This window comes from Lissotriton vulgaris, chromosome 10 (genome assembly GCF_964263255.1).
Source record: "Lissotriton vulgaris chromosome 10, aLisVul1.2, whole genome shotgun sequence".
NCBI classification, from domain to species: domain Eukaryota; kingdom Metazoa; phylum Chordata; class Amphibia; order Caudata; family Salamandridae; genus Lissotriton; species Lissotriton vulgaris.
Window position 1 is genome coordinate 189,069,389 of NC_141698.1, and position 26,748 is coordinate 189,096,136.

At 45.2% G+C, this 26,748-nt stretch overlaps 1 protein-coding gene across 2 annotated transcripts in view; it reads left to right on the plus strand.

Annotated features, from left to right (window-relative positions):
* Nucleotides 1-4,793: 4,793 nt before the first annotated feature.
* The window catches only part of MAP2K3 (mitogen-activated protein kinase kinase 3), a 436,357-nt gene continuing 414,402 nt past the window's right edge, over nucleotides 4,794-26,748 (plus strand). For both annotated transcript variants that reach the window (XM_086940864.1, XM_086940865.1), the window contains exon 1: nucleotides 4,794-5,656. In XM_086940864.1, coding sequence (XP_086796990.1) covers nucleotides 5,578-5,656 — 79 coding nt within the window. In that variant the 5' untranslated portion in view covers nucleotides 4,794-5,577. The remainder of the gene's footprint in view (nucleotides 5,657-26,748) is intronic.

A 26,748-nucleotide genomic window follows, 5' to 3' on the forward strand; every position in this document is an offset into this window, starting at 1 on the left:
ACACACAGACAGAGCCATGCACACACAGACAGAGCCACGCACACACAGACAGAGCCACACACACAGAGGCACAGAAAAACCGGGATGACAAGCAGGGGACAGAGGCACAGAAAAACCGGGATGACAAGCAGGTAACAGAGGCACGAAAAACCGGGATGACAAGCAGGTAACAGAGGCACAGAAAAACCGGGATGACAAGCAGGGAACAGAGGCACAGAAAAACCGGGAAGACAAGCAGGGAACAGAGGCACAGAAAAACCGGGATGACAAGCAGGGAACAGAGGCACAAGCAGGGAACTGAGGCACAAGCAGGGAACAGAGGCACAAGCAGGGAACACACACACACACACACACACAGCCATGCACACACACACAGAGCCATACACCCACACACACAGAGCCATACACACACAGTCATACACACACACACACACACACAGAGCCATACACACACACAGAGCCATACACACACACACACAGAGCCATACACACACACACACAGAGCCATACACACAAACACACAGAGCCATACACCCAAACACAGAGCCATACACAAACACACAGAGCCATACACACAAACACACATACACACAGCCATACACACCCACACCCACACCCATACACACACAGCCATACACAGACACACACACACAGAGCCATACACACACACACACCCACACAGAGCCATACACACATACACACACACAGACATCCCTAAGGCTAGGTCAGCCCCACGTTTTGCATTAGGGTACTAGTAGTAGCATTAAAACTACAGGGGGAAATGAACAACATCTGGACTGGGTGGGTCACTCAGACATGGCCCTTGGAGTGCACTCAATTGTCCTTTTTATGTACACTTACCTATGGATATATACAATGCTCCACGTACATGTCGGCACTGATTTTAATGCATACTGCTCTCTCACACAGAGCCACTCCCTTCACATGGGCACTTAATACAGCTCAAACTCAGAGCTTTCTTTGAAATTACAAACCCAATGCACCTTCTTGCACACTCACCTAGTGCAGAGCCATACACACACACACAGAGCCATACACACACAGAGCCATACACACACACACAGAGCCATACACACACACACAGAGCCATACACACACACACAGAGCCATACACACAAACGCACAGAGCCATACACCCAAACACACAGAGCCATACACACAAACGCACAGAGCCATACACCCAAACACACAGAGCCATACACACACACACACACACAGAGCCATATGTACAAACACACAGAGCCATACACACAAACACACAGAGCCATACACACACACACACAGAGCCATACACACACACACACACAGAGCCATACACACACACACACACACAGAGCCATACACACACACACAGAGCCATACACACACACACACACAGACATCCCTCAGGCTAGATCAGCCACACGTTTTGCATTAGGGTACTAGTAGAAGCATTAAAACTACACGGGGAAAAAGAACAACATCTGGATTGGGTGGGTCACTCAGACATGGCCCTTGAAATGCACTCAATTGTCCTTTTTATGTACACTTACCTATGGATATACACAATGCTCCACGTACATGTCGGCACTGATTTTAAAGCATACTGCTCTCTCACACAGAGCCACTCCCTTCACATGGGCACTTAATACAGCTCGAACTCAGCGCTTTCTTTGAAACGACAAACCCAATGCACCCTCTTGCACACTCACCTAGTGCAGAGCCAATGCACCCTTTCGCACACTAACCAAGTGCACACCCAATGCACCCTCTTGCACACTCACTTAGTGCAGAGCCAATGCACCCTCTCGCACACTCAGTGCAGAGCTAATGCACCCTCTCGTACACTCACATAGTGCACACCCAATGCATCCTCTCACACATACTCACCTAATTCACACACAATGCACCCCCTCGCACACTCACCTAGTGCACACCCAACGCACCCCTTAGCACACTCACCTAGTGCACACCCAACGCACCCTTGGAAACTCACCTAGTGCACACCCAATGCACCTCACACACTCACCTGTGCACATCCAATGCACCCTCTCCCACCCTCACCTACTGCCCACCAATGCATCCTCTCGCACACACTCACCTAGTGCACCACTGCACACTCGGAGAGTGCACAGCCAATGCATCCCCTCGCACATACTCACCTAGTGTAGTCCGAGCCTCCTTACTTTCAGCATTGACACCTCTCACGGGTGGTGTTGGGGTGGCTGCAGTAGCTGAGTTCAGTATAGCTCAATGATTTTTCGGCATGGGGGGTTCTTAATCCTTCCAAGAAATGATGAGCCTCGTCCTTTCTCTTGAATGAACTACACCGCTCTACCTCACTAGAATGACCTCGAGGTGAGGAGGCTCTACAGTTATCTTAGAAGAATGAATGGCTTTGAAGCGCTCAGGGTATCAGTTCTATGCTGGATTCGCGCCGCGGAGCTCGTGGGCGGAAGGATCTATGCGCGGGGATTTAAAAAGAGATGGTGGGATAAGAGTGTCCCTCCTTGCAGCAGAGCTCTCTTCTGGGCCAGCACCTGGCACTGCCAGGCCCTGCCCAGGGCGGGGCCTTCGGGTATACGCCCCTCCCCAGTCAGCCGAGCACGGTTTCACGGGCCACCTGCAGGCAGCATCGGAAAATCAAAACCGAACCCAGCGGAAATGACGATCTCGGACTGGAAGCATGGAACCGGATGTCTCCGCTGCTTCCGGGGGCATCAGGGCACTGCGGGCAGAGGCAGCCTGATACGTGACTTGTGAGGTTTCATGGTATGGCCCGGTACTATCAGGGAGATGTGTCCAGACATAGGAACCTGGCTTTTATTATGAAGGCAAATCTCAGATTTGTGAGAGATTCCCAGCAAAACTCCCCCTGCCCTTGGGCGCACTTGTCCGGATGCCTTGTGAGCACAGCAAGAGACGGGCTGCAATGTTCTGCGGGACATTGGGGCAAACTTACCTCTCTCTACAGCGAATGGGGCATCGAAAGGCCACTCAGCCTCTGTTTTTACCCAACAACGCTGGGAGCACTTCTCAAAGAAGCGCAGCTGGAACCAGGCCCTTTCATACAACAAGACATCGCCGGGTCCGCGGAAACCCCGTCCTTTTCAGACTGGGGGGGGGGGGGCTGTTTTTTCATGATGACGTCACAGAGAGAAAGAAACGAAAAAACACGCCCCCCAATCCGAAAAAGACGGGGCTTGAATGGAGTGATGCCCCTCTCCTCCAATGGCTGGCCTCCGTTTAGGAAGCCAGCCAATGGCTAAGAGGGGCGGGTTCAAGCCCCACTCTAGGAAACATAAAATCTCAGCTGCGCGACACTGCTGCGCAGTGTACGCTAGGCCGAGACCTAAAAATACATTGAAAAAAATGAATATATAACGGTGAGCTAATTGTGTTAGTGGTGTTTGTACCCTGGTTTTAACACTCTTCTGTGGAAGTCAAGGGCTACACTTCCCCCATTGGGACCACTTTTTTTGTGAAATATTGTCCAGCCCAGGTACTTGAGTTAATGGGTTGCCCTATTTATATGTATAGATGATTCAATCTCTTTAGTGCCTGATACTGAAGAAGACCTGGGATGATCACCTGATTTGGAGAGAAGACCCACTATACGTACCAATTTGTGCGAGAAATCCATTCCTGAGAAAGAGACTTCCACGGCTCTCTCTGATGGCCGGTATGTCAAGCCACATAAATGAAATTTTCTGCTACTCCAAAACACATAAAAAATGTCAGAAGAACATATAACATCCCAAAGTTAAACTAGGTTGTAATGTTTCCAAGTGGATACAAGTTTTATCACTAACTGCTCTTGTCATTGTTAACTACTCTAATGCTATTAGGGAGTACAAAGTGAGCTGTTTCTTACTCACCCTCCGCCCTATTGAGATTTGAGGGAGTGCAGGGTGTTGAAAATATTGCAGGGGTTGAGTAAGGGATTTTGGTTATATTACTGTTGTTAACATTTTCTTTTAGTACTGCCCTCATTTTAGTGGCTATTGACTACATGCCCCCACTCCATAATTTAAGAACAATGGCTCTTCCAATATAGATAATTTTCTTAACTCTATTTGTACTGCCTTCGAACACTCAAACATAGATACAGATCTACTCACTTGGCACCTGTTCTGACCACCAAGACATAAATATTTTCTACTCACGCATATTTATAAATGAAACTAAAATCCTTTCCACACACATGCATTTCCTACACATGCCTTCACAATGAAATAGTAAGTATACATCAGGTAGGTGTCTATATAGTCTGTGTGTATATATATATATATATATATATATATATATATATATATATATATATATATATATATATATATATATATATATATGTATAACAGTAACTCGAATTTGATAAAGTGTGGAATACAGCTTTAGGAAACGTTATTTGAGGACCTGGGGTAGCTAAAGTATACATCTCATAGATTACACCATCATTCCGTTTACGCATTTTGACCATCTGCACATGCTTGTGCTTTTAAAACCCACAATTTTATTGTTAAGAAAATGACCAGTCCCAAATATTACAAAAATGCCAGAAACTGGCGGACTATCTCGGGCATGATATTTTGCAATTGGCAGTATTATCAGAAACTTCAGGTTCAGGAAGATATTCAGCAAAGACCAATACCTGCAGGTTCAGTTAGAAGGTTTCTGACGTCACTGGAGCTGTGCTTGGGCTCGTGGCCGTCCGCGGAGCGCGCGCCGCGTCCCCGCTGACTCGCCCCTAGAACTGCTGACGCTGAGAGTGGCCCCTCCTCCCGCGAGGCGGGGTCACCAGCGCTACAGGATCAGGCGAGCGGCAGCGGCGCCGGGGAGGCGGGATCCAGGCTCTGCACCGCTTCCTCCTGCCAGCTGTCAGGTGCTCCAGGAGATTGCACTTGTGCAATCAATACACCGGTGCGGCTCACCACCAGACCCCCGTGCAAGAGCCGAGCGTGACGCAGGCGCTGTGCAGCGGTGCAAAGAGAGCGTGCATAGCAGGGTCGTGCTCCTGTGCAGTGCGGATCTCCGTGCAAGGGCTGAGGGAGCTGCAGGACGGTCCCTGGTGCAGGAAGCGCGCGTTGCCCGAGGAGCACCTTCCGCTGCAGGAAGAGGTTTTGCTGCCTGAGCGCGTTCCGCTGGAACCAAGAAGAGCCTTTGCAGGAGGAACAGCTTGGTGTGCAGAGGGCAGCACTTGGGGTCAGCGAGAGTGCACGCAGTAACACTACCCGGGTGCAGGCGGAGAGCGTGCAGCAGCAAAGTGCACGTGTAGTACGCAATTGCATTAGATAACCGTGCTATATTTAATTGCACTGCGCGGATCGCTTCTGCACAGCCAGGTTCTTGCAGCAGAAGCTTCACTGGGCGCAGAAAGAAATCGTGCACGCGGAGCGGTGACCGTGCAATACTTCTGAGTGCAGACCCGTCTGCAAGAAGAGTTCGTGCAGTAGTGGGAACACCCCAAGTACCGAGAGCAGCAGCCCGCCCCTCCTGCACCGCAGAGAAGCCCGTGCGAAGGGACGTTCCCGAGCCCTCAGTGCCCGCCTACCAGTGCTTCCTCCCCGGGGACTCAGAATGCAGGATGAGGCGGGGGGCAGAGATCCTGGGGTGCCGAGCCCGCACCCGCCTAGTCCTGCCCGGACCCCACAGAAAGGTAAGACAGACAGACCTCCGCATGCACCGCTCTACCCTTGCACCTTCCGACTCCCTACTTGTCTTGTGCATGCGCGTGCACCGCCTGACTTCTTTTGTACCCTGTGCAACCTACTATACCTCTACTTGTATTGTGTACTTTTTTGTAACATGCACACGTCACTTTTCATCGTGCAATGTATCCTTTGCTACCTCTTGTATTTTGTTTGCCTCGGATACATGCACAATTGCCACCATTGCTTCATGTAACGTAACGTTAGGTTTTGTAACATGCTCACTTGTAATTTTCTCCTTATGTATCATTTCTGTTCCTATTGTCAAGCGCTCCGACACCTTCGGGTTAAGTCCGCGCTATATAAAAACGCATAAAATAAAATAAATAAATTAAATTACATTTTAAACATTCTGACTCTACTCCTGCTGCACCCTGTAGTTCGTTATGTATTATCTGCGCTCTCACGTCTGAGGAGCTCGTCCAAACCAGGTGTGTGTATTGCTTTTGGGACTTACAGTCCCAGAATACAAAACAGAAACCTGCACTGGGCGAGTTACCTCATCATAGAAATGGGAAACGTACGAAGTTAGCCAACACGAGTTACCTAATCATAGAACCGGGAAACGCTAGAGGTTAGCAACCTCTCCATGGCTTCTGATCACTACACTCCTAGCTGCATACCAGACGCCCATGCACCTCCCATTCTCTGTGCCCACGCCCTCTCGCCTGCACCACTGTCTCGGGACAGGCCCTCCCCCGTCAGTCCCCTCTTGTCTCGCTCAAACTTTCCTGCTCCCTCCCCACATATTACGCCAAAATTCAATTACTCGCAGGTTACAGTAGTTGCGTGCAGGTGGGTCGATTTTTGTAACTTGTGTTAATTAGTTGTAATATGGCCACAAGTCATGTTTGACACCGTCAGCCAATCCTTGGCAGCCAGTAGCCCTTTGCATGCTGGGATGTTTCAGCCAATACTTAGTGAAAATTGAAACTACAGGATATAGCAGGCGGTGGCCTTGGGTAAGAAGCCAAGGCTGTCATGCAGTGTCACTCATGACATGGAGCCTCTCGGCAGCTGTGATGCTCTTGGCAGTTAACAGGTTCAAATATACCACCTCTTCACAAGTTAGTTCTACAGTATTATTAGACTCAAAACTGGTAGACTTAATATAAGATAAAGGGTCAGGGTAACCCAAAACTGTAGGACAATGGATCGATGTACGAGGAGAGTGCGTCTTAACCCTTCATTTATTTTTTTAAGGCAGTTTTCAGAAAAAAATCTGTTACCGCTTCCGGTTTCACAGTTGCCTGATTATTCAATAATAGATTCCATTTATATTGTTCTGTTTTTTATTTTTTTTATTTTTACAGCCGCATACCTATAGTATTGTAAAAAGTACAATGATGTAAAATACACTTTAAAACATGAAAATGTTTTTCAGAATACAGGAATATAGCAGACAGGGTACATAAACAGTCCATTAAAGTTCTTAATCCTACGATTCACTTGTGAAGCATTCCTAAACTAACAACCCTCCAATGTTTTTGGGGTTCGCAGAAGAGAAACAGATCGGCAGAATTTTTCTGGGATCAAGAAGCATCTACGCTGTTCCAGCCGTGTTTGATTTCCGACAGCCTTCACCAGGGCAGGAAAAAAACCTGCGCCAGGCATTTATATGTACTGGATATATTCCATAGCACTTTTAACATATACATCGTCTTCCTGTAGTCTGAAACTTTGGCAACAATACCTTAATATTTCTCTTTTTTTTTTGCAGCCAATATATAGTTAGACATCTCGTAACTGACGTGATGTCCACTATATGTATTAAATGGCTGACTGTGCTTACGAAGCCTGGAGAATTGACTCCGGGGTTTGTAGGGGTGCCCTGCTCATGCAGGGCCCCCCTCACACTTGTAACCAAGTACCCTGCCCTCAGGACTGAAGAGCCTGCCATAGGGATGACTTATAGGTTTTATTTGCAGTGACCTCTGATATAGGGAATCTTATATCTGTGGTGAGAGGTGCAAGCACCCACTCACACAGGCTGCAATGGCGGACCTGTAGTCACAGTTTAAGTGGGTGGCATAATACATGCTGCAGCCCGTAGGAGAACCCTGATGTACCTATGCCCTGGGTACCTTAGTACCACATACTAGCGTCTTACAGGGGTACGCGAGCAGCCAATTCTACATATGCCAAAGTACTTACCATTGTCAAATTTAGGGAGAAGACACAGTGACTGGGGTTCCTATTAGTAGGATCCCAGTCAGACTAGTCAGAAAACAGCATGACACCAGCAAAAAGTGGGAGTAACCATGAAATCAGAACCTACTTCCCTACACATACATACAGGGTTTGACTTCTGATGCAGCTTTTGATAGCTGCAATAGTTCTTTACCAAACACAACAAGATGATGGACAGAGTGCAGAAACTTTACCATCACTCATCCCCAGTTAGAGATCGAGGTTTAATCCATCATTCTTTTGCTCACTATGCCAACCTAGTTTGGACCCAGTCATTTGCAAATCAGTCTTGACCCTATTGCTTATGGGAACAGTCCAGCCCGAACTGCCAGGCCCTCCCAGGGCCTGAAACAAGCATCCTGGGACCAGTTTCGGGGTTTCACCCCTCATCAGCCAGGCTAGCTTAAATCCAGTGACACAGCAAGCAAGAGACCCAAGTCTGGGCATACCCTTAGCCATGTAGGACTGTTCCCTGGAGGAACAGGGTCAAGGCTGATTTGCAAATGGCTAGGTCCAACCTGGGATGGTGTGGTGTGCAAAAGAACTATGGATTAAACCCATATCTTTCTGAACGGGGCAAATGTTTGCATTGTTCAGAATTCCGTCCATCATTTGTTATTTTTGTTTTTCTGTCGCACTACGTGGGAAGGGTATGCCCAGATGTGGGCCCGTGCTCACTACTCCACTGGATTCAAGCTAGCATGGCTTATGAGGGGTGCTGCCCCAAAACCGGTCACAGGGTGCTTGTTTCCAGTCCAGGGAGGACCTGGCTTGGCAGTCCGGACTGGACATGTGGAATTGGCTGGTATGGAGTGCAGTTGGTAAAAGGAGTTGAAGAACCATGCAGATCTCTGCATCAGCGTTTAGAAAATCCACTGTTTATGATTTTCCTACTGGAGGCGTTCTGGCAAATATAATGGCCACCAGGCTCAGTCATTCCCAGGAGAGGACTCGTCACAGTGAAGGGAAATAGGATACACCACAGTCTTTTTTGGCAGACTCGCATAGGATACCCTTAATTGGCATTCAAATTAATCTATATATGAGAAGGTAGCATGATGTCCACTAGTTCTAGTGGGCACCTTGCACCAGTCTAATCAACCCTTATTGATGGTGGTTGTAAAGTCAACCTTATAGAAAGCTATCCTACTGGTAGCAAGGACCAGCAGCAGTCATCAGGCTAAGACTTCAGAGAGCGTATTAAGCAAGTTGTTTTACCAATTATAATCCCTTGAGTACCAAATGAAAGGACAACACACAAGGTGTATATCAAATATATATGTATTTATTCTAAACACAACCCCTCTGCACTCTTTATGAGGTCGGAGGTAAAAGTACAAGCTACTCAATTAGCATACGATAAGTTGCACAGTATACGTTATGCCCTAGGGGCCTCACAAACCATACACTAAAATAGTAGTATAAGAACCACGTTCGAGTTAGAAAGCAGGCCTGGGGCCTGTGGAATCACTGGGGCTACTCTAAGTAAGCAAAGGTTAGGAAGTAGGAGGCCCACGGGTTACCATCGACTTTCTATGGAAACAAACAAGTTACAAATTTACAATTTAAGGACACTTCCAGATGGACCACGATGGAACCCTTTCAAACTAGGACACTTCGAGAGTCAAGACCCCTGGGAGCACCCGAGCACTCGAGTTACCTCACCCAGGGAAGCCAGGTGCATAGGTGTCTTTTCGTGTCGGGTTTCGTCGTCGTTTTCAATGGAGAGCTGCAAAGAAGTGCTGCAGGCGACCAGAGGAAAAATGCCCGGGTGGATCCAAGGGTGGATCGAAGATCTGTAGAACCTGAAAGCAGAAGGGACAGAGTCTGGGTCACTTGCCAGTGACCAGGGCGGCGATAGGAAGATGCCACCAGATGGTGGGTGATTTCAGGTGAAGATGTGAAGTTTGTCTCTTCAGCCACGAGGACCAGGAGGCGTCGACGACGACCAGGAGCTGGACTCGAGCTGTTTAACGAAGAATCTAGTTGACTGCGGTGACGGTATCCGGATTGGATCTAACAAGCCTTGGCAAATGCAACCCACGCGGGATGTCGAGATTGGCTTCGGTGCAGACCAGCAAGGTCTGAGGAACTTCTCCTTTGTAGGGAATTTGGAGCACGCCTGGAGCAACCAGAAAAGCAAGCTAGATTCAAAAGAAAGTCTTCAGGGGGCTCACTTGCCAACGGACTAGGAACCGCAAAGACGCATCGAGCTGAAATGCAACAGCGGGGCCCATGGGTCACTCGCAGAGTGGGCGCCTCAGAGCTTCAGTGCAATTGGTGCTCGGGTCTGGAGCTTCAAGCACCCCAATGCATGACTTCGAGTTACCTCGTGAAGTTAGTGCAGCTTGCAAAATGCAGGATGTCCAGGAGTTCCGGTCCCACGTCTCTCGTGTCCGCCACATGTCTCAGCTTTGCTGTGAGCGAAGGTCGGGGGTCAGAGATGTCTGGAAGTCCGTGTCCTATGTCGCAGATTCTCCGGGATCCGGCGGGAGCCTCGAAAATGCAGACCGGCAAAGTTGCTGTTGGTGCCTGTTTGAACAGGGTGGTCACTCCTTGACCACAAGGGAGATATCTTCTGTCTTCCAGTCGAAATGGAATGTCGAAAGTCCTGGATATATGTTTCAAAGTTTTGTCCAGGGTAATCTAAAGTCCTAGTGACTGGGCTCCTATACTTATATTAAGTTTAGGGGCTGGACTACCGTTAAGGTCCCTCCTATGGGTGGGCCTGGGAAGGGGGTAGTTACACCCCTTTCCCTTTGTCCAGTTTCGCGCCTGAGCTGGGGCAGAGTGCCCCAGCAACCGGTTTGGACTGAGAAAAGCATGGAGCACCTAGTGTGCCCCAGGCAGTGTCTGGAAAGCATTCACTAAATGCAGCCCTCCCTGCCCCAATACACAAAAGCCTGTCTGGGGAGGTGCCAGCACCTCCTTGGACAGAAAAGCTATTGTCCCGGCCTCCCCAGCCGGAGTTTCGTCCAGCAACAGGAGGTCAGACTTGTGTCTGTGGCAGCAGCATCCATTTTGTGATGCTGAGGCTCTGTTTAACTTTAACAGGGTAAACCAGTTACTACATGTCTTCTCCCTCTAGAAAGGTGGAATGCTACCCCCGCTGCCAGAACTGGCGGGGGGGGGGTAGTATTCCAAAGTGTTTGACACCTTACACAACATGTTTTGATAAAGCCAAACCAAAGTTAGCATTAACCGCGAGGATTATAATGCACTGAAGAGTATATGGTATGGCTATATCATAGAACAGCTATAGGAGATGGTTCCGAAAGCTGCAGAGGGGCTCAGCTCATGCTAGGGCACCCTCTCACATAAAACCAAGCACTCTGCCTCCAGGATTGTTAAGGCCTGCCATAGGAGTGACTTATAGGTGTATATGTGTCTATATGTATATATAGATATAGGTATACTATATCTAAGTAAGGGGTGATTACACCACCTTACCCAGGCTGTGTGAACAGACCTGTGGTGTCAGTTTGGACGGCAAACCAGGGGTGGCACAGTACATGCTGCAGCCCCTGGTGGGCCTAGGGTGCACCTATGCCCTGGGCACCTATGGTACATTATACAGGGGCTCACAAGGGTGACCCAGTTACCAATCTGGTATGTACCTCAAGTACATGGAGTCCATTTCATAGAGAAAGCAGATAAACTGGGGCCCTGAATAGCGGGGTCCCAGGCCAACAAAGTCAAAAACCAGCAAAACACCAGGCAAAAAGTGGGGGTAACCATATAGTCAGATATTCACCTTCCTACACTATATACTGTGCTTGCATTATTATTGCTTCCGACCTAGCCTGGACACCTCACACTAGAAGACTCGTTTCTCTCCCGCAGGAACTCTGACAACACATTATTAGACAAGTGCTGAAAGAAGTTATCCTCTCTCTGGCTTTAATATGGAAGTGCCGCAAATCAATCACTTTAACAGGCTCAGTCGTCCCTCCACAGTGTTAAAGCAGGAGAGGAAAGGGCCGGCTTTAGCGCTGGTCACGCCTGGTGCGACAATCACTTTTGGCGCCCCAACATCCCATGACCGCCTCCTTGGATTCCTCATTACCACCTGCAAAAGTTCCCCTCATCTCTCACATCATAAGATATTGCTAAACACAGCGCTTCCCTGAGGTCACAGCGCTCCCCTCCACATGCCAGCGCCCAGTGCGGCCGCACCAGTCGCACTGCCCTAAAGCCGGCCCTGGGAGAGGAGTTAGCCAGTTCACAGAATCTTATTCACCTGGTGGGCTACAGAGAGAAACGGGTTTCAAGAACACCATTACCACTTTGTCAGGACTTCTAGACTTTTCTAAGGGTTTCAGATGTAAGCTGCAAAGCTAATTGGTTATAACACATTGATTGATACAGCTGAAGTACTAGCATGCAAATCCAACCAGAGTGAAAAGACCAATGCGGGCAGCCATGACCATCTCATCACTACTAGCCTCTGACAACCCATGCAATGAGAGTTTTAGTAAATATTCATTGTAGACTGTACCATCTGCTTGTCACTTTGGATACAAGACTTCTTCAATTGCCTTTGGTTTGATAATTTTTTTTTCTTCCCCCCCCCCCCCCCCCCACTTTGATCCACCAGTTCCCTGTATAGGTTTTTGGTTTCCTCAGGCATCTGATTCTATGTATATATGTATATATATGTGTGTGTGTATATATATATATATATATATATATATATATATATATATATATATATATATATATAAATTATATGCAAAAAAGAAGGAGAGAATTCTGGGTAGTTCTCCAGTTTAGGTGGAAAGCCGCTCCTGTTAGAGCACTCTCAACACCAGCAACACTCTAGATCTGCTCACCTCAAATGTCTGTTTTTCTATCAAAGTTTTTAAGCATAGGATTAGCACAGTGCCATCCACGCCCAAATAGAAAATGACAAAGTCTTTTGCCATTTCTACAGCAAATTCTTTAAGCATAGGACTAGCACAGTGCTGTCCTTGCCGAGCTGTAAAATGACAAAAGCCATTTATCACTCCAGGCACAGTATTACAGCTTTGAATTGGTAAAGTACCAACTCAAGCCAACCTGAAATTAGTAAAAGCAACCCCTGACACAGTGTTTTGCTCTAATTAGAGCTCTCCAGAGAGGTATAGCTTTGTCCAGACACAAGGGAGCACCCAGTATAAGTCAAAACAAAACCCTTTCAGGCATAGAGTGACGCATAAATTATGCAAAAAAGAAGGTTTAGATGGAAAGTGGCTCCTGTTAGAGCACTCTCAACACCAGCGACAGTCTAGATCTGCCCACCTCAAATGTCTGTTTTTCTATCAAAGTTTTTAAGCATTTTACAGCTCGGCAAGGACAGCACTGTGCTAGTCCTATGCTTAAAGACTTAGCTGTAGAAATGGCAAACGACTTTGTCATTTTCTATCTCGGCGTGGATGGCACTGTGCTAATCCTATGTTTAAAAACTTTGATAGAAAAACAGACATTTGAGGTGATCAGATCTAGAGTGTCGCTGGTGTTGAGAGTGCTCTAACAGGAGCTGCTTTCCACCTAAACTGGAGAACTACCCAGAGTTCTCTCCTTCTTTTTTGCATAATTTATGCGTCACTCTATGTCTGAAAGGGGTTTGTTTTGACTTATACTGGCGGCTCCCTTGTGTCTGGACAAAGCTATACCTCTCTGAAGAGCTCTAATTAGAGCGAAGCACTGTGTCAGGGGTTGCTTTTACTAATTTCAGGTTGGCTTGAGTTGGTATTTTACCAATTCAAAGCTGTAATACTGTGCCTGGAGTAATAAATGGATTTTGTTATTTTACAGCTCAGCAAGGACATCACTGTGCTAGTCCTATGCTTAAAGACTTTGCTGTAGAAATGGCAAAATACTTTGTCATTTTCTATCTTGGCGTGGATGGCACTGTGCTAATCCTATGCTTAAAAACTTTGATAGGAAAACAGACATTTGAGGTGATCAGATCTAGAGTGTCGCTGGTGTTGAGAGTGATCTAACAGGAGCTGCTTTCCACCTAAACTGGGGAACTACCCAGAGTTCTCTCCTTCTTTTTTGCATAATTTATACGTCACTCTATGCCTGAAAGGATTTTGTTTTGATATATATGTTTCCATTTTTGTTTATTTTTGTTAATAGATTTTACTCTTTTTCTGTGTCTGTTGTTATTGTTTGGTATATTGTTAGACACATCACTCCCACGAATTTCATAGATGATTCCTTTTCGGCCTTTGCCTTCAAATGCAAAAGAAAGCCAATGCCACACTTACTGAAACTTTTTTGTCGCTGTAGAGATCTCTTCATGGGCTGTTTAAGAGCTTACTTACAGTTCGAACAAAGCTGCCTAAACCGTTGATGCAAAGTGGATGCAATCCTTTTGTCCTATGTTAATTTATTTCTATTCATTATTGGCTCATACTGTTATTTTTGTTTTCTTCTTAGAAAATTGTTTGTTAACTCCTATCCTAAGCATTGTGCCATAGTTGTATGAAAATACGCAGACATTATATGAAATCAAATTTCCAAAAGCAATTTGTGACTATGCATTAGTAAGAAAGCAAGCAGTCAGATACTTGTAACCTTATTGTGCCGTCTAGGTTATGCAGTATTTTTCACGTGTGAAATTGAATGGAGATTTGGGATTGGGTGAAACACTAGTAAAATTAAATCTGTTAGATGAGGAAAGGCTCAAACCATTTGTTGAAGACTAGTGAAGGTGAATATCTATCTAAATATACAAGACATCAAATTGAATATTCAGTATTACTCAGAAGGAAGAAAAGGCAGGTGGTAATTAAGAGCTAGTCAAAAATAAAGGCGATACTTAAAAAAATGGTGCAATAGTTTTTGTGATTTGGTTTCAGTGAGAATGGTGAGACATTACAAAAACATGACTTGTACATAACAGAGCAGCAGTGGGAAGAATATTTTGGTATTCTATGTACCCTCCCTAAACACAAGGCGACAGACTCCACTCCCCTCAATTACCCCAGGCGTAATTGGGCCAGGTTCTCCCTACCAGACTTCAATGAAGCTCTCATGGCAGAGGGCCCCCCTGGAGGAGACGACGCGGATACAGCAAACAAACTGCTTAATGCCCGCATTACGGCGGCGCTTGACCAGACAGCCCCTCTCGGCAGGCCAAAGGTGGGCGGTCGCAAACAGAGAACGGCCCCATGGTTCAACGAGGAACTACGGAGCGCAAAGAAAAACTGTAAGCAAGCAGAAAGGCAGTGGCGGTCAGCATATGACAGCCAAGTAAAAGAAAAGTACCTCGCTAATAGACGAGCATACCACAACCTTATTAAGAAAGCAAAAAGGGCCTACTACTCCAGCAGGATCAGGGATGCAGAAAATTCAGCTAAGGAATTATTCTGCGTCTACAAATCTCTGGCGGTCCCTAAGTCCTCGACAGGTTCAGAGGATCGCTCAGTCGCTGCATGCAACTGCATTGCTGACTATTTTAGCGACAAAGTATCTAAAATCTATTCTGCCTTCCCTGTCCAACCCATGGCAGGAGGGGAAGTTAAAATACCAGCTAGAGAGGCTGACGGACAAAATATGCTACTCAACTTCTCCACCCCACCAACAGAAGACCTGATCCAAATCAGTAAAATCAGGATCCCCCCGGGACCCAGCATCTCCCAAACGGTTGGGCGACAGCTTGACAACACTTGAACCATACATTAGGCATCTGCTGGATGTCTCCTTCAGCTCCAGCTGCATGCCTATGGAATGGAAACAAGCTGTGGTGCTCCCCCTCCGCAAGAAGCCAAATATTAGCTCCGATAAGTTGGAGAATCTGCGTCCCATCTCCCTTCTACCCTACTTCTCTAAAGTGGCGGAGAAGGTGGCCAACCTGCAGTTAATGCAATTTGTGGAGAACACGAGTCTCCTACATCCCACGCAGTTTGGATTCCGGCCCGACACTCAACGGAGTCGGCTTTTCTCATGGCAACCGAATCCATCAGGCAGGGAGTCGATGAGGGCCACACGATGGCCCTGATCCTACTGGATCTAAGCGCTGCGTTCGACACTGTAGCTCATTCCATCCTGCTACAGTGTCTGAACAAAGGAGGGGTAGGAGGAGCAGCCCTAAAATGGATCCAGTCGTTTCTATCTGGCCGTGGGTTCCAAGTCAGGCTAGGTGACTGCTACTCCGATAGAGTTGCTCTAGACCAGGGGGTCCCGCAGGGCTCGTCCCTGAGCCCAACTCTTTTTAATCTTTATGTTGCCCCGGTTGCCACCATAGTGGAGAGTCACGGCTTGCGTATGGTATCGTACGCTGACGACACGCAGCTGGTCATCTCCCTATCACGAGCGCCCGGTCTTGCGGCAGACATATTCAGAGCATGCATGCAAGACCTAGCGGCCTGGATGTCTGCCAACTGTCTCAAGCTCAACGGAGGCAAGACCGAGGTGCTGGTGGTAGGGGGAGACCGAGCGGCCTGGACGTCAGAGTGGTGGCCACCCTGCCTCGGACCCACACCAATCCCTTGCCAGGAAGCGAGGAATCTCGGTGTTTGGTTCGACTCCAACCTCACTTTCGGACCCCAGGTCAACCGTGTGGTTGGCTCATGTTTTGGGACTCTCAAGACCCTCAGGAAGGTCTTGGAGTTCCTCCCCATCAAAGCCCGCCAAACACTTGTGCACGCACTAGTCACATCCAAAATGGACTACGGCAACCTGCTCTACTTAGGGACTCTCGAGAAGAACTTAAACCGCCTGCAGGTCCTACAAAACGCCGCAGCTCGACTGGTCCTCAGACAGCCCAAAAGATCAGCAGCAAAATCCGCGCTCCAAACGCTGCACTGGCTCCCGGTGAGACACAGGGTGGAATTTAAAGCCCTCTGCACGTGTCACCGGATCATCAACGGCAGGGCTTCTCTCCCCTTGCAGGATCTCCTGGCACAATACGAACCCAAGCGTTCTCTCAGATCTTCTGGCACGGGCCGCCTGTCCATCCCAAAAGTGTCCAAGGCCAGGATGGGTGGCAGGTCCTTCAGGTACCTGGCCGCGTCCAGCTGGAATAAACTCCCTGTGGCGCTTCGCCTGGAACCCTCAGAGTCCATTTTCAGAGCTAACCTTAAAACACTCCTTTACACCCAATAGCGACCCTCCTCTTCACCTCTCCTGCTAGCACTAGGATCTTCAGCGCGGGGACACGCCGTAGGCGTCGCCATGCGCTCTATAAATCCCCCTATTATTATTATTATTATTATTATTAAATCCCTCGACAGCTATGAATATGAATCCAGTTATAGATGAAGTGATTGCAATCCAAACTAAACTGTCAAGCTGACGAATGACCTCAGAGCACGTGTCTCAGATGAAACCCCAAATTGGTGATAAAACAAGAGTCTTAATTTGTGTGCAGCATTCTTTCCATTTTTACTGGTCCCACCTGCCCCCCATCCGCCTATCTCCTGACTTGGATTGGCTTTTTAATTAAACTGATATTTGTAAAAGTAAACAAGAGACTCATCTGTATACCGGTTAATATTCTATTGGACGCATACTCCAAGGGTTTGGCTTATATAATCCTAGAAGTGCTACAGTATTGGGTACACAAAAATAATTTGAACTAAATGGAATATGTGAGTTTCTTGACTGGCCAGAGTGCACAACATATATCTGCACTTAATTATCTAGTGCGTAAGTCATTCAGTAATGGTGTTTGTTGTGTGGATTTTCTATCCACATTTGATTCAGTGGAGCACAATCCTTTGTGAAAAAAAACTGGCTATACTGGGAATTCTTAATGGGCTTCATAAATCACTTATTGGTTTACACACTGATATGTGAGCTAAAGTTTTAGTAGGATTAACTGAGGAAGTAACAACAAAATAGATACATTTAACATCCTTAAGCAATGTTGGTCCCCTGCTCCGATTCAATTTTCGTTTTCTTGGAAGACCTGCAGCAAACTCCAGAGGGAATTGAAGCCTTTGCAACAAAGATCACTTGTAGGTATTTTTAAATGCTTTTTGAAGTCGATGATTTGACTTTATAGTATGCACTGGGATTACCAGGGCGAATCCCTATGCTGCTTGAATCTTGGAAGATAAATCATTTGTTCATTTTTACAACTTAAACCCAGACCATGTTCGTTAAACAAATTAGACTTTGTATGGTATTAGAAGGGACTGTCAAAGAGTGGCAAACTATAAATATTCTGGAATTTTTTAAAAGAAATGCTTGAAATAACGTCAGCAGATAACGCTTACTAAAGCTTAAACACTCGTGCACGGCTTATGCCATTTTAATTTGGAATTCAGGGACCTTTCAGCCAAACCAGTTATATACCTTTATGTACAAATCGTAGTCCCATCTGTTCCATCAGTTATAGATGATTTCAAAACAAATGTTTTTAACAAGCATTGGCAAAGTCATTGGATCTCGACTTGTGCAGCTGATGCAATGGTTACTTTTTAGGTCTCCCCTGAGCCTCGGCATGCGCTGCACTGGTGAGACATTTAGTAAGTAGGGTTTTGAAACTGCTACCCCATGCTTTTTAAGGCCTAGCGTTTGCGTTCATGCACGCATGCACACCCGTCAGCTTTCCCCGTCTGAGGTGCCATCTGGACCGCAATCAGTTTTACTTTCGCCCGTGTGCACTCTCGTTCCACTTTTGCGCACGCGCGCACTCCCGTTCGCTGACGCACGTCTTGTTTAAACAACAGCTGCATTCTCGTCTCAGGTTACTTGTCAAGTTTGCTACCATACTCCATGAGAGCATGTGTTTTACAACGGTCATCCTCTTGTGTTTCCCTAACCACTACCACTCATGTTAATCTGTCTCATCTGCGTGCTTCTCTCCAAGGATCTCCAGCTCTACCATCTTTAATATCACTAAAACGTTCTCTCCCTCTTATGCTTTCCCTGACCCCGCTGTCTCTGTGCTGCTTTTCACCTCCCTCCCCCACCCACTCCACCAATAACCCCATGCCCCATTCCATTTGTTTTTTAATTGGCGCTTTTGCGCTAATAATTTTTTTTATTCGTTGATCCAAGCAGCATCTGCCATCTTGGATTAGGAACTAATAAATAAAAGCAAATGAAGCCAGTGTCATTCGGCTGGACTGCGCATGTATTCTGATGCACATGTCCCAAAAGCGAGACCTATTAACGTTACTATTCTTGACAGATCTTCTTAATTATTTAGGTGCGCTTTTAACAATTAAGGAATTTATGTATGTCTGTTTAAATGTATAATGATATTTTTAATACTGCATACCTGCCAATAGGTTTATTATAACCTTTTACAAGTTTCTTGCGGTTACAGCTGAAACTGATTCAGAAGGTTCTCGGGCACAAGATAGTGAATATTAAGGAGTTTCTGGGTCAAGCAAAGCTATGTCTACATTTTTATGCCTTTACCGGAATTATGAAATCAGAGCGTTTTAAAGAAAATAAAATAATGCTTTATTTAAATGCGTTTTGGTTAGGATAACCAGGCTTCAATTGACATAAGTAGGCCGAAGTTAACATGCAAGGACATTCATTTTAGAGTAACAGAAAGAAATTTGTACATAGATGTTTCTCTGTAGAACCTGTCCATTCCAGAATTAACAAAATAGAATTCATTTCATGGTACTATTTGTCGATCTAAAATTTATAGTTTTGTGTTCCTAAAGTAAGCCATGTGCAGAATGTTCGTGTATTTGCAACAAATTCAAGGGTCTTTGTCAGGGCATTTTTAATAAAAACAGAACATAATGCTACATTTAAATGTATTTTTGGTTAGCATAACTTGGCTTCAGTTCACAAGACGAGGCTGAAGTCCGCCTATAGTGACATTTGCTTTACAGTGACTGAAAGAAATGGCTTTTTAAAATTCTATGTATGATCTTCCTACCACAAGTTTCTCTTCTGTGTCTTTCTCTTTCGAAAAATAAGCATAACAGAATTCAATTAATGGTACTGATTATTTGTCGAGCAGACATGTATTCATTTTGATTCCTTGAGAAGGAACCCATGTGCAGAAAGGTCCTGTATTTGCAACAATTCAAGGCTCTATACCCGAGTCTACTCTAAGTAGCTGTACTGTCAATTGTTTTAATTTGTTGCACAGATGTGTTATTTCCTTAATTTCCTATCTGCACCTGATTATAAATATGCACAAACATAGGTGTTCCTTAACGTGTCTTATTAAAAGCATCATACTTTCGTTTTTTACTACTGGTTATGTGTTCGTAACTTGATCAGTACAGTTCATGATGTCAGATCTCACCATGTCGAGAGTGTAATTTTCACTGTTTGGAACCTATAATGTGTGCCATTTTTAGGAGACGTACTAAATCTATTTTGCCTTTCTAGCTGAGCAGTCTATGTCATTATGCCTGCTGATTTATACTTATTCTTTTTGCTTTCTTTCATTAAGACAGACTCCACATGTCTGTTTATCCTTCGACTTTTCTTGCTTTTCGATTTGTGCGGACTCTGCGCTACGCTAGTCTGTCTTTGACTTGATACATAATCTATTTGAGCATATTCCATGTTAGTCCTCTTGCTGAGTTAATTTTGGTCTCTGGCTAGTTACTTGCTTTGGAAGTTTCCTTATGTTGATTCCTATTGCATTTTCAATATATGATGCCTTATTAATATGAATTTCACTAACTACTTTTGGGCTTCTGTAATTCTTCATAAATTCTGAATAAGCCTTTATGGTTATGACTTTGAGACTCACATGGCCCTGATCACGTTAAGAGGTAACAACATTTCGTAGGAGTTATGTAGGCAATGTTATAATTAATGTGTATAAATATTTAGCTTGCGTAATTAACTACAAAATTGGTGAAAATGTTTGATCCGAAAATTGTCATTTGAGAATCCTGGAATTCTTTGGATTAATGCCGTTGTACCTGTTGGTGTTGTAAGGAGCTAAAACATATGAGCATTAATAGGACCGTGACTAAAGAGTTGTCTTACTTGGAGTGTGTTGTCTTGTGACATTTGATTTGGAGTAAAATTATTTGTTTTGTAGGAGTGCCACATGGGGTGTATTATTTTGTGCATGTATTGAAAACCGCATTGCATTATAATGTTTTGCAGAACTAGCTAAAGCTATTTAAATTGTCCTTTTGACAGAGAGATATTAGGATTTTATGTGGTCTATGTACAAAGGCTTTTGGATGTATGTATAAGGGTTACAGATTTATGGAAATCCTAAGATCTGAAAATAAAATAAAATTGTCTGCGGAAACAAAAAGTGTGTGGCGTCACGCCAGGTTACAGGTAAATGTGATATGAAATCCTTACTAGTCTAGCTGTGTATGAGAATGAATCCTGGTTAGGTGTGTTCATTTTGTGCAACAGTATAGACTCCAGGCAGTTGTCTGAAGATGCCACTACTACAAGAAGGTGCAAGAATGCAACAAACGGCCTCAAACTTGCCTTTTGCTATTGAAGGGAAACATCCAAAGAGCAAAACTCAGGGGTGGGAAAAAAGTGGTTGGAGGGAAAGTGAACTTGCAAACACTCAGATTTTCGCTTGAGCAAATCTACACATTCATATTTGCTCATGCTAAAATGCAGTTCACAAATATTTTCTAGAAGTACTATTTCTGTAAATTAAATTCACGAAAGCCGTATAACTGCACTTAATGCAAGGACATATACCATGGGTGCACTTTTGAGACTTTCTTTAATAATTGGGCCCATAATTTGGTCTGTCGTTGACCATGACCTTTTGGGTTTATTAAAATTCTCTCTCTCTGTATCGTTTGGCTACACTGTGAGTGACAGCATTCTGCTCTTTCACAAAGAGCATATCGGCACAGCAAGTAGTTTTTTTCAGTGCCAGTAACTACTGTGGCAGTGTGTGCTTTTTGAGACCAAAAACAAGTTTTGCTTTTCCCAATATTTGTTATAATGGTGAGGCCTGGCAGCTCCCACACTAACCATCAGTTAACTGCTTATTAACTGATGCTTCCATTATTTTAGAAAAAAAGGAAGAAGTGATATGGGTCTACAGTTCTGCAAGTCCTGTTGTTCGGCCAAGATTTCTTTTAGTATGGGTCTTATTTGAGCCTTCTTCCATATTTGAGGGAAAGTGGCTGTGGTTAGTGATAAGTTACAGACTTCAGTGATAGGAGCCGCAAGGGCCGGGGCAAGAGCTGCGATGATGAAAGGGGGGGCCTGTTCAAGAGGGCAGCCATATTTTATTTGTGCTAGTAAGGACTGGACTTGCTCCAGATTGATAGCATTAAAAACTCCCTATGGGGAGAGATAGGATCTGGAGCTTCATGGTTGCATGATGCCGCTCCAAGTTCTTTCTCCATGCTAAAAGAGCTATAGATTTTATCGATCTTTAACTTGAAGTGATTTGCAAGATCATCACAGAACTTTTGAGTAAACGGGATGAAAGGATTGTTAACCCTCGGGTTGGTGAGATCTTTAAGAATCTTGAACAGCTCTTTGGAGGAATTTTTAGCTTCACTGATTTTAGCCCCTAAGTGGGATCTTCTAGCGATGTTGCACTTTTTTAAGTATGCTCTAAAAGCAGTTTTATAGGCTAGTTTATCTTCGTCCTGTTTTGATTTCCTCCATTTCCTTTCCTATTTCCTACAGGCAGCTTTTTTCTTTCTTATAACTGTTGGTATACCATGGTGCAGGGGCTAACCTTTCCCAGGTCTTGCCTACTTTACATGGGGCAATGGTGTCCAGAGCCTTAGCCAGAGACCTCTAGCGTTTCCAGTGCCACATCAATGTCCGCACAGCCCCGAAAGACTTGGAGGTTTAAAACCAGAGGTGAATGAAACAAGGGTCACCTTCCTCCATGGTCTCCGCGATCCCAAGATGTACTGATGTTTGTTGATAGCATTAGGGATTTTTAACGAGAATTTTAGTGCAAAATGGTCTGTCTAAGTCAAGGCTATGGAAGGGTCCACTACTATGTCCGCATACTAGAAAAGATGGTATCCAACGTGCGTCCCGCTATATGAGTGGGGCTGTGTACTTTAGGAGAGCGATCAAGAGATTCCATCGCTGCTATCAGACAGGCGGAATCAGGGTCTAAAGGAATGTCTAAATTATGATTACAATCTCCTACTAGTTGCTAATATATGATAAAATGCCAATAAAAATGTTTAAAAAAAATCTCCTACTAGTAGAAAGTTATCTGAATGCAAGGTGAGGGGAGCAAGGGATTCCAATAGTGAACCGCCCAAAACTTTTTTATTTTCGCCCAGGGATGATAGACCGCAGCTTCCATCCAATTTGGGCCATGTGCGAACTCCAATTTGAAAGCCATCATCTCTAGGCTAGGGGAGGAGATTGTGTCTAAAAGCTTGAAGCATAAAGGTATTTTTATTTATTTATTTTGATGGTTTTATATAGCAAGAACAAGACTCTTATGAGTATCAGAGCGCTTTACAAGTCAAATGAAGAAGAAAACACAATGTAGCAGAACAAGAAATAGGTGAAACAGCGTTACATAGCTTATACATGTGTAAATCAGCTAACTTGAAAGACCAACTGACAGCTATTGACCACCAAGACATATATAGGTATACTATACAGAAAAATGAGCAAAAACTGCCATCATTCACGTGAGTTGAGCCATGAGGATTGCTTTCACTTCTTTTTTGAAGGAGGCAGAGGACAGGTTTGTTATTGTTTCAGTGGGCAAAGCGTTCCAAATCCTAGGAGCCAAACCAGAGAATGAACACATATAGGTTTTTTCCTTGGCAAATCGTTGTGGTTTTAGAAGAAGTGTCTTGGCACTCCTGGAAGTTCTACTGCCAGCAGAGAGCTCCAGTTTCTGAGCTCGGTAGTGCCTGGAGTTGTGGTGAAGAGCCTTGTGAGTCATACAAGCAATTTTAAGATGAATTTTGGCTTCAAATGGTAGCCAATTGAGGGCTCTGAGGTCAGGAGATATGTGAGAGTTTCTTTTTGAACCTGTGAAGTGTCTTGCGGCTTAGTTGATAGTGGCTCTTAGTTGGGCTGTCGATGACCTTGGGAGGCCGCATATGGTTACCGCCCCATATTCCACTCTAGGTATTACTAGGGCTTGAACAGCTTGTTTGAAATCGGAGTCTGGCAGAAAAGGTTTCAGTTTTCGCAGGGTCTTCAAGTGGAAGTTGGCTCCTTTTGTGGAATTGCTGATATGCTTCTGCATATTTAACCTGCTGTCAAGCGTTACCCCTAGTGATTTCGCTGAATCGACGATAAGCGGTTGACCTTTGACAGCTGTTAGGTGCTTCATCCAGTCTAGGATCGTGGGAGTTTTGTTAGGCGGGGCGATTAGGAGGAATTCCGTTTTGAGGGAATTTAGTTTCAGATGATTTTCGGCCAGCCAAGTTTGGGTTTTTTGTTGAGTTGAGTGATTTGATGTCATCAATTGAATGGATCTTGATGTATATTTGGGTGTTGTCTGCATACATATGGAAGTGGATCTTAGCGAGGCTGAGAAGATCGGTAAGAGGTTCCATAAACAGGTTGAAAAGGGTCAGTGAGTGGGAGGAGCCTTGTGGAACTCCAAGCGTTACTGGCATGGGATTGGACAGGGTTTGGTTGACCTTGAGTCTTTGGGATCTGGTTTGAAGGAAGGATGCGAACCAGTTAAATACAGTATCTGACAAACCCATTCTGTGTTTCAGGAGTTCAAGCAGGTTGTCGCGTTTGACGGTGTCAAATGCTGACGATAGATCGAGAAGGATAAGTAAGCAAGCTTCATTTTGGTCCAGAATTTTTAGAGCCTTGTCAATTACATGAGTCATGGCTGATTCGGTACTATGACCTGCTTGGAAACCTGATTGAAATTGGTTAAGCAAATTGAATTGATCAATGTGATTGTTCAGCTGCATGTTAACACATTTTTCCAGGAGTTTGGCTAACGTAGGTATGTTGGAGATCGGCCGATAGTTATTTAGGTCCAAGGGGTCAGCTGTTGTTTTCTTTATGATCGGCGACACCTGACCAGTTTTCAGGATGGCTGGAATGATTCATTGAAGGAGGGACAAATTTATGATTTTGGTCCAGAGAGGTAGTAACAGGGGAATGAAGTCTTTTAAGTAGTTAGCTGGGAGCGGGTCTGTGAAATGGTTGGAGGGTTTCAGAGGGGTTAGTGTCTTTAGAATAGCGTCTTCACTGTAAGTGTTGAAGTGGGACCAAGTTGTGTTGTTTTTGAGTTTGAAATTAGGGAGGATGTTAGTTTGAGTACCAACCAGTGCCTCAGATGAGTTCTTATCCATGTCTGAGATGGATAAGAGGTCCTTGTGTAGATCTGATTTAATGGATTCTGTTTTAAAATCAAAGAAGGAGGCAAATTCTTCGAATTGGGTATATTAAGAGGGATGGCGTTCGGTCGATTGGGTATGTTCTTGGTTTGGGTTTTAACACCTTGGCTGCTAGGCGTTCCCCCCCCCCCCCCCCCCCCCCCCTCTGTGCTGGAAATTGCCATTTTGCTGGTGTCATGACGAGCTCAGCTCGTCATCAGCACAGCTCAACTGTGCATCATGACGAGCTGAGCTCGTCATGAGCATCGAAAGGGTTAATAAGATCGAAAAGCTTTTTGGGTCAGTTCTTTGCTTGGTAGAAAAGCGTGTTGCAATGGCTAAACCACCACCCTTCTTCCCCACTCTGTCAAGTCTAGGGAATCTGTACTCATTTGGAAAAGCAATGACCAAAGATGGGGTGGCAAGCTTATGCAGCCATGTTTCAGTGAAGAAACAGATGTCTGGTTTAAAGGTGTCTAACAAATCCCAGACTTCAGCCGCTTGTTTGGGGATGGACCATGCGTTAAGGTATAGAACCCTATAGGTCATATTGTTTACCTCCCTTCTCATATGTCTTCTTACTGGAAGCATTATTGTTTAATCCTTGAAAGTTTGTGAGGTGAAAGTTAGGATGAGTGGCCACGGGGGGGGGGGGCTATGCCAGGAACTGATTGCATCTTGAGCACTGACCAAAAAGTGGGCCACTAATCGGGGATATTTTCCCATTACAGCTTGTTTTTTCGGTGTTATTTCCAATCTCCACAAGCACAGATTTTGAGTAGGTAAGTAGGGGCATTTTGATCTACCTCTTTGAAGTGAGAGGCAGCCTCTCTGGCGGCGTTCAGGCACGGACGGGGGCAGATGGGCTTGCCTTAGGCACGTCTGCGTAAGGGCCTGTTTTATGTATGTGGGCCAATGCCCAGTACACAGAGCAATGTGGAACAACTAGAGCGTCAACCGCTCAAAGATGGCGGCTGTCAAAGGGCTAGTCGACCACCAACAGGGCTGCCTCTCTCCATGCTATTGGTCTCCTGGCAAGACTGCGGTGGACCGGAGAGTAGCCTCGGAATGGTCAGGTGCCCTAAGGTGAGCAATCTAAGAATACAGGAAATATCAACACATTTGCTTAGAGCGCTCACCCTAATAATTATGTCTTTCAATTAATGAACCATAAATAAAAGTTTGAACAGCATTGACATATGGACAAAAATATTACCTTAACTGCAGACGTTGCTCTTCCCTGATCCATAATGTGGTACTGCAAAGTGGCACCCAAAGGGTTTGTGCTGCAGGGTGTTGGGCCTACTTGTCCCAAGGACAAAATACACATGAAAACTTGTTGCCCTTGACCCCAAACAATATGTCCTGGGCGTTGGGCTATAGGAATTCCACATCCCTACTCAGAGTAATCATGCACCCGCATTCATTCACATGATATTGTGTTTCTGTCAGGGTCTAAATCAGCTTGTCTGTTCCTCTATTGCCTTTCTTGCATCTATCAGCCTAGACTTGCCATTTGAATTGCCCTAGAACAGAGGTCACCACCATTTTCAGTAATAAGAGCTACTTATGCTCAGTAAAAATCATCCCAAGTTACTATTGTTAGTGCTATGATAGTGACCACCCCAACCAGGATTATCAGTAGC